The sequence below is a fragment of the Musca autumnalis genome, unplaced genomic scaffold, assembly GCF_047663935.1.
Source record: "Musca autumnalis isolate F117 unplaced genomic scaffold, ASM4766393v1 scaffold_1, whole genome shotgun sequence".
In the NCBI taxonomy this organism is placed as follows: Eukaryota; Metazoa; Arthropoda; class Insecta; order Diptera; family Muscidae; genus Musca; species Musca autumnalis.
In genome coordinates, this window is record NW_027411644.1 from 85,341,976 (window position 1) to 85,355,204 (window position 13,229).

General features: G+C 36.0%; 1 protein-coding gene across 4 annotated transcripts in view; it reads right to left on the reverse strand.

The window, feature by feature from the left end:
• Positions 1–5,738: 5,738 nt before the first annotated feature.
• LOC141390657 (sodium-coupled monocarboxylate transporter 1-like) overlaps positions 5,739–13,229 on the reverse strand; it is a 34,501-nt gene continuing 27,010 nt past the window's right edge. For all 4 annotated transcript variants that reach the window (XM_073963603.1, XM_073963606.1, XM_073963607.1 and 1 more), the window contains exons 6-10: positions 8,010–8,077; positions 7,226–7,380; positions 6,404–7,037; positions 6,159–6,337; positions 5,739–6,020 (exon numbers count right to left, since the gene is read on the reverse strand). In XM_073963603.1, coding sequence (XP_073819704.1) covers positions 5,780–6,020; positions 6,159–6,337; positions 6,404–7,037; positions 7,226–7,380; positions 8,010–8,077 — 1,277 coding nt within the window. In that variant the 3' untranslated portion in view covers positions 5,739–5,779. The remainder of the gene's footprint in view (positions 6,021–6,158; positions 6,338–6,403; positions 7,038–7,225; positions 7,381–8,009; positions 8,078–13,229) is intronic.

Here is a 13,229-nt window from a genome sequence, read left to right on the forward strand (position 1 = left end):
CTGATGGATGTGAAACAATAGGTTATGTCGGCTTCTGGTGCAGTATTTTATAGAACATTATTAAATTTGATTTGTCTCAAGTTTGATAAACAAAACAATTTTCAGCAAACATCTCAACGTCCACTTGTGCATCTTCTTCGTCGCCTTCTCCAGAGTTTGAAACACAGCATATTGTAGCCAAATGTGCAGATCGTCTTCTTTCTTTATAGCCCTCATCCGGAGATTGTAAACACAGTGTGTGTTCTATTTATTTTTTCGTAAGGAGTTCTTGATCCAATTTTTTTTTAGACTCTGAAAAGACTTTCAAGCAGACATATGCACCATACTCCATATGGTATATTAATATAAGTAAAACTCAAGCTTTAGATTCACTTTTCTGGCTAAAGTGAAACCTTTTTTCAAAAATAGGCTCTTGAAAGTATTTCTTTCAGTTCAATTTTCACCTCTAGTAGTTACATTTTTAAGCTTTTCTGGCTAAAGCGTAACCATGTTCATGCTGAAGAAATCAGCTCAATCTTTCCATCTTACCACCTCTAGTGGTTACATATATTCGTAAAAACATTATTTCAATGGAAATTTTAATAAGTCTGTTTTTTATATTAAACGGACACTCTTTGACATTACTGATATTATCCAGTGACATCTCAAAGTGTGTGTTATGCTTTTCAGGCTCAAGCGAAACCATTTTCTGTTAATAAACGATCAATTCTTAAAATCGTTATTAGAATAATAACCACCTATCATATTTTTAAGTGAAAAGTTTCTTGAGGCACCTCTAGTGACTCACTAATAAATTTGTTTTAGTTTTTTTTTAGGATCAATGCAAAACATTAACGATTCTGTTCATTTACATTTTTCTTTTGATTAGCCACCTCTACTGAAATTTTCTTCCGTTGAGGATCTACATTTAAAAGGCTGTTGTCTGCCAACCATAGCACGATGGGGCCAATAGCAGGTTTTCGAGGCAAAAAGTCAATTTTTGAAGTGCACAATTTGAAAAAAGTAATAACGGATTTCGATTGCCAACACTCTGAATCACTAAAAATAAAAAAACAAATCAATCTGGTAACATCACATAGCGACATACTGATCTGGCAATGGTGACATATTTTCTTATGCATCATTTTCCGACATTCATTATAAATAAGTAGTGAAAGCATTTTAGGCGCCAAAAAGAACATTTCAACATTTTTATATTTTTTAAACATGGAAAGCTCTTCAATGGGTATGTAAAATAAGATAGTGTTAACAAATAATAAAAATGTTATGTGTGGTAAATGTATTTTTGAGTTAAGATGTTATGTCTTTTTTTGAGTATTTTGCTTTGTTTTCCATGTGTTCTCTGGAGTATAACTTTTGAGATCTAGGTAGATCTAGGATATTATATATATGTGGTGAAAGGTATTAATGTGTACTATCATTTTGTGAAAAAATTGGCTGCGCCTATCTGCGCCTTTTCATAAAAATCTGATTTCAGATGTCGTAAAACTTAAAAATATGGACATTTTTATGTTTTGGTTGGCGAATAATCGGAAACCCATTAATGTTACCAATTGGATTTCGGAAAAATTTAATAGACGTATATAATAATAATAATAATAATAATAATATATAATTTCAAAGATATCGCAAACTTTGGCTTTTGTGGCGGAATCTTAGCCGATTTTTACTAAATTTGGAACCTTTTTTTATTAACTTATAACAAACCACAGACAAAACCATGAATTTTGAACATATGTATATAGGGGAGCTATTTCTATATCTGAACCGATTTCAATATAACTTGACAAACTTATTTGTAGTCCGAATTCCGTAACATTTTCCAAATTTTATTGTAATTTGATGGAATTTGCATGCTTGGCCAATCATTTTCCTGAAATCGGGCGAACATATATATGGGAGCTATATCCAATTCTGAACCGATTTCAATATGATTTGCCAAAAATGTTTCTAGACCACAATCCGTCACACATTTCAAATTTCATCAAGATTGGACATACATAGCGGAATTGGTGCACCAAATACCTAAAATCGGGCGAAAATATATATGGTAGCAATATCAAAATCTGAACCGATTTCAATATAACTTGGCAAACTTATTTGTAGTCCTAATTCCGTGGTATTTTCCAAATAGCATAAAAATTGGGCAGAATTTGCGTGTTTGGTCCATCAATTGCTTGAAATCGGGGGAACATATATACGGCAGCTATATGTATATATGAACCGATATGAACCAAATTTGGCATATTAGTTTCTAAGCCCATTATAAACATCTGTACAAAATTTGGAAGGTCTAGCTTGCCCCAGTGATTTGTTGCCTCGAAAACCTGTCATTGGCCCCATCGTGCATAGTGGCTAATTGTTTTTTACTTGTTCTTTTGCATCCACCTATAGTGGTGTCATAATTCACTTGATTGAAATTATTTTTAATTTAGATGTCACCTCAAGTGACTTTTACTTCTTTCATATATTCTTCTTACTCGGGTGATTTGCCAAAACCTAACCACCAGTTAATATGTCAACGACACCAGATCCTTTTTGAATCATTGTTCCCACAAGGGACAATAAAATATATGTATTTTATATTATTCATCAAACCTTTCATATACATCATTTTCAACATCACTTTCATCATTTTGTTCCAAATTACAAACACAAGTACCAATACAGTCCAATGAACTTGTACTTTGAAATTAAACAATTGATAAACATACATAGTTTCACATCTCAAATTAATACATCATTTCTGTTATTCAACAATATTCATCTATTGTTTTATGTCTCTTTTTGTTTTGTTTGCCATATTTTTCATATTTCTGTTGTTAGTTATGGGTCCATAGATATACCATCCAAAGATGGAATTTTGAGCTATCATGCTCCCAAGTATATTCCTTCTAGTTCCATTTAATAGAATATATGGTATTAAATCACTGCCTATTAACATATCAACTTGATCCGACTTTAGGAACGTTAAATCAGCAAGTTTTAAGTTGTTAATTTCTCTCATATTTAAATTATTATATGATTTAGAGGGAATTGAACTAGTCAGATTTTGCATTATTATAACATCTGCTGTTACATCTGAGTTCTCCCTATCTCCACACAAAGTTATGCTACACTTTTCGTTACTATGTGCGACCATAGACCCATTAAGTCCACTTATATTAACATTAGATTCTTTTGTTCTAATACCAATTTGTTTTACAATGCTGTTTGTTATGAATGATCGTTTTGATCCTGTATCTATTAAAGCCCTTGCAGTCAAAGTTTTTCCGGCATGTTTGATTTTTACAAGCGCCGTTGGTAACAAAACATCATCATCACTCATTGATAAAAGAGTTTCTATATTAGAGCTTTGAGGTGCATTATTATAAGTACACGGTATGTCATCTGTCGTGTGATATAGTTTGTCTATTTGCCTCCGAACGAGGACTTTGAGAAGCACGTGTTGGTGAGTTCGTACTTGTTGGAAATTGTGTCGCATTTCCAATATGCAACTTTGTGTGATGCTTCTTCTTGCAATATAAGCATCTATACATACTAAAACATTCTTGAGTTGCATGTCCACTTTTCAGACAATTATTACACAAACAATTCTCTTGCGAATATTCAATTCTTTGCTTTACTGACATATTATTAAATCTCACACAGTTCTTTAGTATGTGGTTTTTACCACACATGACACATCCATTAGATAGTGTCGTGTGCGCATTTTGATGCGCTGTAAATTCGTATTCATTGGTCGGAGGTACTTGTCTCCTCAGACTTGGGTAGCTCTGAATGTGATTCGAGCGATTGTTCCCAGAGGGTCAAAGTCTCAATCGGAAGTTTGGTTGAACACAAATAAATTAATATCGGATCCCACTGATCCACTTTTACATTGTGTGCCTTCAAAATAGCTAGACAGTCGCTAACTGTGGATTGAATTCTCTTTATATCTTCACTAGATTCAACCTTTGCTGGCGAAAGATTGAATAAAATTTTCAATTGATTATACACTAATTCTCTTAGATTTTCGTATCGCAATGATAATGCTTCCCACGCTAAGGGAAAATTCTGATCTGATAATGGATAACGATCAACAATTCTCCCAGCTTCACCCTTTGTTTTGTTACGCAAATAGTAAAGTTTTTGCGCTGGCGTAAGTCTGGGATGATTACCATATATGGCCGTAAACATATCTCTAAAAGTTGGCCATTCTTCATAACTTCCGTAGAAGTCTTGAGTGTCACAAGGTGGCACTTTAATACAAATTTCCGACATATCAAAAGCAGCTGAGCTGTGAAATAGTGACGGATTTGTAACTTCGCCTCTAGCGGTATTATTCTGATTTTTATCTTTTCTATTTTTTAAAATTTCTAATAAATTGCCCTTTGTCGTTTGATAAATGTCTCTGACGGACTCAAACCTTTGTTTGGCTTTCAATTTATATTTTTTCTCTTTCTCATCTTCTGTTGCAGTAAAAAAGACACATTCAAATGCACTGCGTACATTGTGCCAATCTTCATCAATCGATTCTATTTTAGTTTCTATTAAAGAATCCGAAAGATCTTTCTCTGGAGTATTTCCTAGTTTTCTGCACGTTTGCATAAGGCTGTCGGTTTCGTATTCAAATTTAGCACAAGTTATTGAATCCATATTGATATTATAAATTTATGAGTTTTTTATGTTATTATTTTTATGTAAATTATTTATCGTTATTATTTATCTGTTTAAATTTATTTCTTATTATTATTTTATAATTTTTTATTATTTATATTATACTATCAAACTATAACTATCGCTTTATTTATGTTAAAATAAAGTGTAATTATTTCGTAAATTGGTTTGTGTTTGTAGTATAATTTCCGTATTCTCAATAAAAATTTACAAGTTCCGATACAGGCGTATGGACTTGTAGGGGTTCTAAATCTACAGAGTAGTTTTAGAGCCGAAATTAATTGTTGTCCAAAGACGAACAACAACACTTTTATCAATAAAGACAACACAACAAGTATTCAGGCGATACTTACGTGTTGCTATTAGGAAACTGGTGGTGTAGGTTAAATGAAACACTAAGTTTAATAGACGCAGGCGGTCTGAACTTTGGTTTTATTTATTTTATAATTCTTTTGCGGCAAAGTTGCTGCTTCTGCTCAAAGCTTTTCAGATGATTGCCAGATTTGACGTTGATGACATTTTATATGGCGCCAATAAATACAAATTGTCGAGATTTTTGACAGTCGTCGGAAATAATGTCACATAGGCTCCAAACCTCGACAAAATCTGAAGAAAATCCTTGGGAAATTCGGAAAGGAAATTTCATTCCGACATTCGTTCCGAAATCGGAATGAAATCGGTACAATATCTGAACTATTTCCGAAAAACCGTTTAGAAATCGGAACGAAATCTGAACGACGTTGCTTCCGAAATTGTTCAGACGTGTCGGACATCCGACATTTGGTTTGCTGGGAATTTACCCAAAAACAAAATGCAATTGAGTGAACACACAGCATATTGGTTGTAAGAGCGACCCCTACAAAAAACAAGCACACTACAATTTTCTCTGTCTATTCTTTTATGTGTCTATGATTGAATGCATATTAAACATACTCTATTCGAACATACTCACTGAGAGGATTTATTCGTCTACACATTTATTAGTCTATGCAATTGACTTTTGCAAACTTGTTTATTTACATATTTAATTTGAGACTTAGCATACAAGAGATTTTAAGCTAATATCTGTTATAATTTATCAATATTTTCAGTCTATATACATGCTGATTTAAGAATTGTTTTAATGAACTTGTGTCTGATCCACAGACATCATAGCCAGTGACTCCTCCTGATTTTCACCTTGACTCGTTCTTATAAATTTTCTTACAAATGGTGGGAAAAGTTGACCATTCATAGTTGAAAGATTGTTACGACCAAAAATCAGAGTTGACAATTGAGCAACCACAATGGAAACGATACATCCAAAGGCAGCATAAAAGAAAAAGGACATTTGATAGATATACTGGACAAAGGTTTTGTAACTGGTAAGAGTAAAAAAAAAACAAATCAGGCAAATTAATACAAATGTTTTAAAATATTTGGATCCTATGAATATTTGGATCATAAATAGATGTGGAATATAGATTTCAGTGCAATAAAAATGTTGGATCTTAACTTACTTAGTATCAATACTGCTGACATTGGTCGGTGTCATTGTTGACTCGAATTCGTAAGTACATCCTTCAGTTGAAAATGGCTTCACCGGATAAACCAATTCACCACTAGCCAAGGCTATTTGGCATTTAACACAAATCCAGGTCATGACAACAAAAGATACAATGCAACCGGATATGGCACTCTGTAAAAGAAAACAATAACAATTTATTTCTGAAAATCTTTCAATTTAACAAGAACTTCTCCTCACCTTAGAATTAATCCATGGCATCAGCAAGCCCATTAAAAATAAACTTAGCAAAGGTCCGCCGGTGACAGATGTTAAGGTGGTATTCAATTGGAGTACAGCTTGACCCATTACCTCAATCAACAACACCAAGGCAACACTCAGCAGACCAATAATAACCACCGTGGAACGCATAATCCACGCTGTTTGCCTTTCACTCAAAGTTGTCTTTACAAATGGTTTGATATAATCCTCTAAACAAACGGCAGCCAATGAATTCAATACCGTCGACATAGAACTAAGTGCAGCACTGAAAACCCCTGCCACGAATAGACCCGCAATGCCAGGTATCAGTTGAAATGTTTCCATTATCATTAAGGGTACAATTTGATCTTTGTTTTTGGCCAATTTAGTAGTCAACGGATTACAATCGTAGTAATTGGCAAATATTACGAGGCCATTGTACATGGTCAAGATATTGATGAGAATAATACCCACGGTAAAATAGATACAGGCACGTTTAGCATCCTTCACGGAGGGTACCGAGAGATAACGTTGTACAATGTGCTGGCTGGCACAATTCACCTGAGTATACCAAAGACTGGAACCCAACAAAATCGATAGCAATGAGATGCGAACTGTGGGGTCTAAGGTTAATCTGAAAAGCGAATTTGAGAGAGTTTCTAAATTTTTAAAGGCGTGGGTACATAAGCGGTCTCGCCTGCTTGCCTTCCTTCTTAATTTTTTTTGTTTTTTGTTACGTCAGAAATTGCTTGCCTGCTTCAAGCAAGCTGAACAGGCGATGCTGCTTATGTACCCAGGCCTTAAATGTCTTTGTTTCCATACTCTGGTGCTTCGATTCTTCCAGTAGCCCAATTACGTTCCCAAACAACTCCCAAGCCACCAACATCTATAGTACCTTTAATAATCACGAATATTATGGCTCCAATCATAATTACGGTTTGTATGACATCGGTCCAAATCACAGCTTTTAGACCACCCTTTAGATTCAAATAAAATGAAAGATAGAATGAAAGTGTGAAAAAGGTAGAAATAAGAAAAACTTTTTTTTTGAAATTTTGTATATAGGGCGAAGATAATTTTAATATTAATTTTTATATACTTTCCAGTTAGGGTTGAGCTTAATGACCTATGATTTTTGCAAGTGAAAAAGGAAACCTTTAGGTAGCAGCTCATCAGACAAATCGGCTGTGGCTTCTCTGTAATCGAACTTTTCATTTCTCAAATGCATGTGGTTTTTTTTTTCAGTGATGAGCTTTTTTCTCATTCAACCTGTATGACTTTCCACGATAAACGCTTTAATCTTAATGGCCTATGATGTTTTGCAAGTGAAAAATCATAGGCCGTTAAGCTCGTCTCTAACGAAAAATTAAATAAGAAGAACTTAGTTTAGTTTTTTTGTTAAACATTTTTGGATTTTTGGGAGAAACCGGAAGTCCTTCTTGCCATAAAACGAAAAAATTCTCATAAACATTTTCAACAACAAGTTGAACAATTTTGTATTCTTTATTTCAGCAATTTCACAAATACTCACATATCTCCATCCCTCCCTTTTACTCACTTTCTCTATATAGATGACTTAACCTACAATTTCAAATTCAAAACTTACCACACAAGTATAGAATATGCAGACTATGCATACTACCGGTGTTATAATATGGATATTGACACCAGTTACTATAAAAAGGAAGAAATGAGGAAGATCAGAAGTTAGTTAGTTTAGGTACTTATTTAGCACGGGATCGAAGAGTCAATATTGTTACGGAATTAAGGTGTGACTTAACAACGTGTAGATTACGATTCGAAAATGTTTTATTGACGTCGTTACTAAGCACAGAGGTTAATTCCCCTAAGCACCCAGCTTTACTCAATTCAGGTTACTGTTTACTTACTTAAGTAACGGTTTTAATTCGCGGTCTGAATTAAAACTCAACTTATCCACCTGCTACTCTCCCGTATTTATACTAGTCTCCTGAATCTAAGAGGTTATACAATGTTCAAGCGAATTTCTAACCATTTGCAATTACACACATACAAACAGACGATTGAATGTAATCACCCAATGGGGCACAGATAATAAATAAAAGAGTAGTAGGAGTTACAATGAATGACGTCAAATGTAGCAAGATTATTATACAAAAACAAATATGAGGGAGAGAATTCAACATAAACAATAACAAAAAACCAAGTGAGCAAAGGATATAGTCGGGACGGTGCCAACTATGTGATACCCTACACCACTGCCCCTGTGCATAAGCTCTTCACTCGTAAACATTTCTCTTAGGGAGATTTTAATGTGTTCACCTTTCTGGCTTTTATACCAAATGACTACTGATTGAAAGCTTTGGATATAATTTAGCACATTAATTTTAAGACCGAATTCAGTGACACATTCCATATTTCACAGAAATCGGATATATATAGCGTGTTTGGTGCAGCAAATACGTGAAATCAGCCGAAAATATATATGAGAGTTATATCCAAATCTGAACTTATTTCGATATACTTTGGCACATTTATTTCTACACCGAATTCGGTCACACATTCAAATTTCTCAAAATCCTAAGTATATAGCGTGTTTGGTGCAGCAAATACTTCAAGTCGGCTGAATACATATATGGGAGATATATCCAAATCAAAGCAATAGCGTTCTTACTATGGCTAAAAAATGATATTCCCCAATTTTCAGCTGAATCAGACAACAAATGAGACCTGTACCACCTTCACCAAAAATTATGAAATTAAAAAATGTTGTGTAGCGTTACATAAAGCTATTTTAAAGGGTTTTTAGTTGAATTAATATGAAATATTGGCACAAAGTATATAATTTCAGTAATTTCAGTAGAGAGTTTACAATGTTTAAGATATAACTTTGAAATTTGGAACATAGTATAATAAATTAGTCTTTTGATGTTTACAATTGAAATGAACCATATCAGAACACGTTCAGTATAGTCCCCATACAAAAATTCCGCCAGGTATTTTGAATATTTTAACCAAATTCTCCAACAGAATTGACGCAATAACTAAAAAATCTTTCAAATGAATATTACCCATATAGGTTTACGTTTTAATGTATCCCAGAATTTTAAACCACAGTAGCTCTTATTTGGCATTTTCGATTCTATTTCAAAGATTTTCAGTATTTCTTGTTATTTAAAGTACATATCCATATATCACGACATTGGGTGACGTAGGGGATGGAAGACACCAAGCAGCGGTCCTGACCGGCTTTAACATGGCAAAGCCCAGGATTTATCTTGGTTCCTCTTTCATCCCAAGTGGACACTGACCTCCCCGTGGTGTCACCTGGGGAACTGCCTTTAACACCCGTTAAAGGTAATGAGCTAACATGTGCCGCGCGTTCACCCATAAGAACGTTAAAAACTTGGGTTTGGGCGTCGAGCTAGTAACCCCCCCTAGAAAAAAGCAGCCTGCTATGAAAAAACAAAAGAAAAGAAAAACAAAACAAACCCCTCTAAAGTTGACGACCCCCGCAAACGTTTTAAGGATCATGATCTGCGAATCTGCACCTGGAATGTTCGCACTCTTTATAGAGGAGGTGCAGTTTACGCGCTGGCAGATGTACTTGAAAAGTACAAGGCCGACATTACTGCCATACAGGAAACACGATGGACTGGGAAAGATGTCACAACAACACCTAAAGGTGACGCACTGTATTATAGCTGCCATGACACAAAACATGAGTTTGGTTGCGGTTTTGTAGTTGGTCAGAGGTTAAAACATCTGGTCTCCAGCTTCACCCTAGTGAATGATAGACTTGCTACAATTCGATTAAAAGCAAAATTCTTCAACATCAGCTTTATCTGTGCTCATGCTCCAACCGAAGACAAGGACGAACAGACCAAAGATATATTCTACGAGCGCTTAGAAGAAACATATGACCGTTGTCCTGCCCATGACATTAAAATTGTTCTAGGCGATTTTAATGCCAAAATTGGAAAGGAGAATATCTTTGGACAAACAGTCTGGAAATTCAGTCTACATAGTGAAACATCAGACAATGGAATGAGGCTGATAGACTTCGCAGCGTCAAAAAACATGGTAGTTAGCAGTACCAGATTTAAGCATCTCGATATTCATAAGGGCACTTGGCTGTCTTCAGACCAAAGAACAATAAATCAAATTGATCACGTTGTCATAGATGGAAGACATTCATCGAGCGTGTTGGATGTACGATCGTTCCGAGGAGCAAACATAGATTCGGACCATTACCTCGTTGCAGCAAAGGTACGTACCCGTCTTAACGTTGCAAATAAAGCACGGACAGACACAACACGAAAGTTGGACATCGCTAAGCTGCAAACACAACAGATAGCCACAGCATATTCCACTCAACTGACCCAATTGCTTAATGAAAGCGCTTCTCGTCCCGATAACATATCAGCACAATGGCAAAATATTGCCCACTCCATGCAAACTGCCGCCAAATCAGTACTTGGATACCAGACACCTCCACCAAAGGATCCATGGTATGTCCAGGAGTGCCGTGCTGCTACCGAAGAAAAAAATGCGGCATATATGGCTACTTTACAATCACTAGCAACGCGTAGCGCACGAGAGAGGTATCGGGAAAAAAGGAGAGAGGAGAAACGTCTTTTCCGCAGGAAAAAGAGAGAGATGGAAAAGAGGGAGTGTGAACAAATAGAGATGTACAGGAGACAGAACGAAGTCCGAAAATTCTACCAAAGAGTGAAGCATCAAACTGATGGCTTTGGTACAGCCATATCCTCCTGTAGAGACCAACAAGGTAATTTGGTAACTGATACAGATAGTGTGCTCAGGATATGAAAAGAACATTTTTCCAAACTGTTGGTATCCGATAGCAGTGAAGACGGCGAAGATACCACAGATCCAATCACAGAAGATGGTATTGAATGTATACCGCCCAGCCAAGATGAGGTAAGGACAGCAATAAACCGGCTAAAGAATAATAAGGCGGCAGGAGCAGATGGCCTACCAGCCGAGCTGTTTAAAACCGGAGGCGACACGCTGATAAGGTGTATGCATCAGCTAGTTAGCACCATCTGGCAGGAAGAACGCGTACCCGACGATTGGAACGCGAGCATCCTATGTCCAGTCCAAAAGAAGGGTGTTAAGACTGTGTGCTCCAATTACAGGGGCATAAGTCTGCTCCCTATTGCCTATAAGATAGTATCTGGCATATTGTGTGAGAGACTAAAGCCTATGGTCAATGAAATTATTGGACCCTATCAGTGCGGCTATAGACTTGGCAAATCCACCATTGACCAGATATTTACCTTGAGACAAATCCTGGAAAAGACCCAAGAAATGCAGATCGACACCTTCCATCTTTTCGTCGATTATAAAGCAGCATTCGACAGCCCTATACGTTCAAAGGTGTTCCAAGCCATGTCTGATTTTGGTATTCCTGCAAAGCTCATTCCGTTTTGTAGAATGACATTAACTGAGACGAGATCCTCAGTTAAAATAGGAAAGAACCTCTCCGAAGAGTTTATTACCAAAAGAGGTTTCAGACAAGGAGACGGCATGTCGTGTGATCTATTCAACATACTGCTGGAAAAGGTCATACGAGACACGAAGGTCAAAAGAAATGGAACCATATACACGAACAGCCATATGTTACTGGCTTATGCCGACGACATTGACATCATGGGTCGATCGGTCAAAAGAGAATCTGCTAAAGTTGGTCTGGCAGTAAACGGCGAAAAAAACAAGTTGATGGTATCGACGCGTAATATTACCACAAACCCCGCACCATTTGTGAATGTTGGTACCTACAATTTTGAGGTAGTAAAGGACTTTGTCTACCTCGGCACCGCCATAAACACAACAAATAACATCAGTTGTGAAATACGAAGAAGAATAGTGTTGGCTAACATATCCTACTTTGGGCTGAGTAAGCAGTTTAGGAATAAAGCCACCTCTCGTCAAACAAAAGTAACACTTTACAAAACACTGATACTACCCGTGCTAATGTATGGTTCCCAAGCATGGGTACTTGCTCAAGCAGATAAGGCAGTGCTTGGTGTGTTCTTCTTCGAAATTCTTCGAAAGATCTACGGACCAATCTGTGTTGACGGCGAATATCGGCGTCGTATGAACAACGAGCTGTACCAACTATACAATGACATCAATGTAGTTGAACAAATCGAGATACAACGATTGCGATGGCTAGGCCATGTTATAAGAATGAGTGATGATGATGGAGGTTCTCGCAGATCTGGAAGGCCAAAGCTTTCTTGGAGCGAACAAGTGAAACGAGATATCAGTAAGCTACATATCCCAGATTGGGAAAATACAGCAGCAAACAGAGAGGATTGGAGATTTTTTCTTAGTTCGGCTTATGGAACAAATGTTCTGTAAAAGGCCAGCTAAGTAAGTAAGTATCCATATATCACACATTAACTTCAATCCCATTAAAAAAGTTTTGTCTTATTTTTGTTTTATTAAGTTATCAATTGAACACATCTTTAACACGAGGACTGATTCTGATAAGAAGATCTATCTAAAAAACCTATTAATGTTATTTGTATACCATTAATTAATTGAAAAAAAATAACTCCACGAAAAGAGTAACTCGAATCCGCGAGTGCAGATTGCACTTGTACCGAACTATTGTAAGAAAATAATATTCTTTTATGTCAACACCAAAACTTTACTATTTTACCAGAAGTCATAGAGTCCATGCAAGCCAACTAAAAAATTCAGAAAATGACATTTATGGTCTGTTCCAGTACTGCAAGAATCTACTTATTTTTATTAGTAAAATGTGTAGATTCTTGCAGGTTCTGGAACAGGCATTTAGATACCAACTACGACTCAT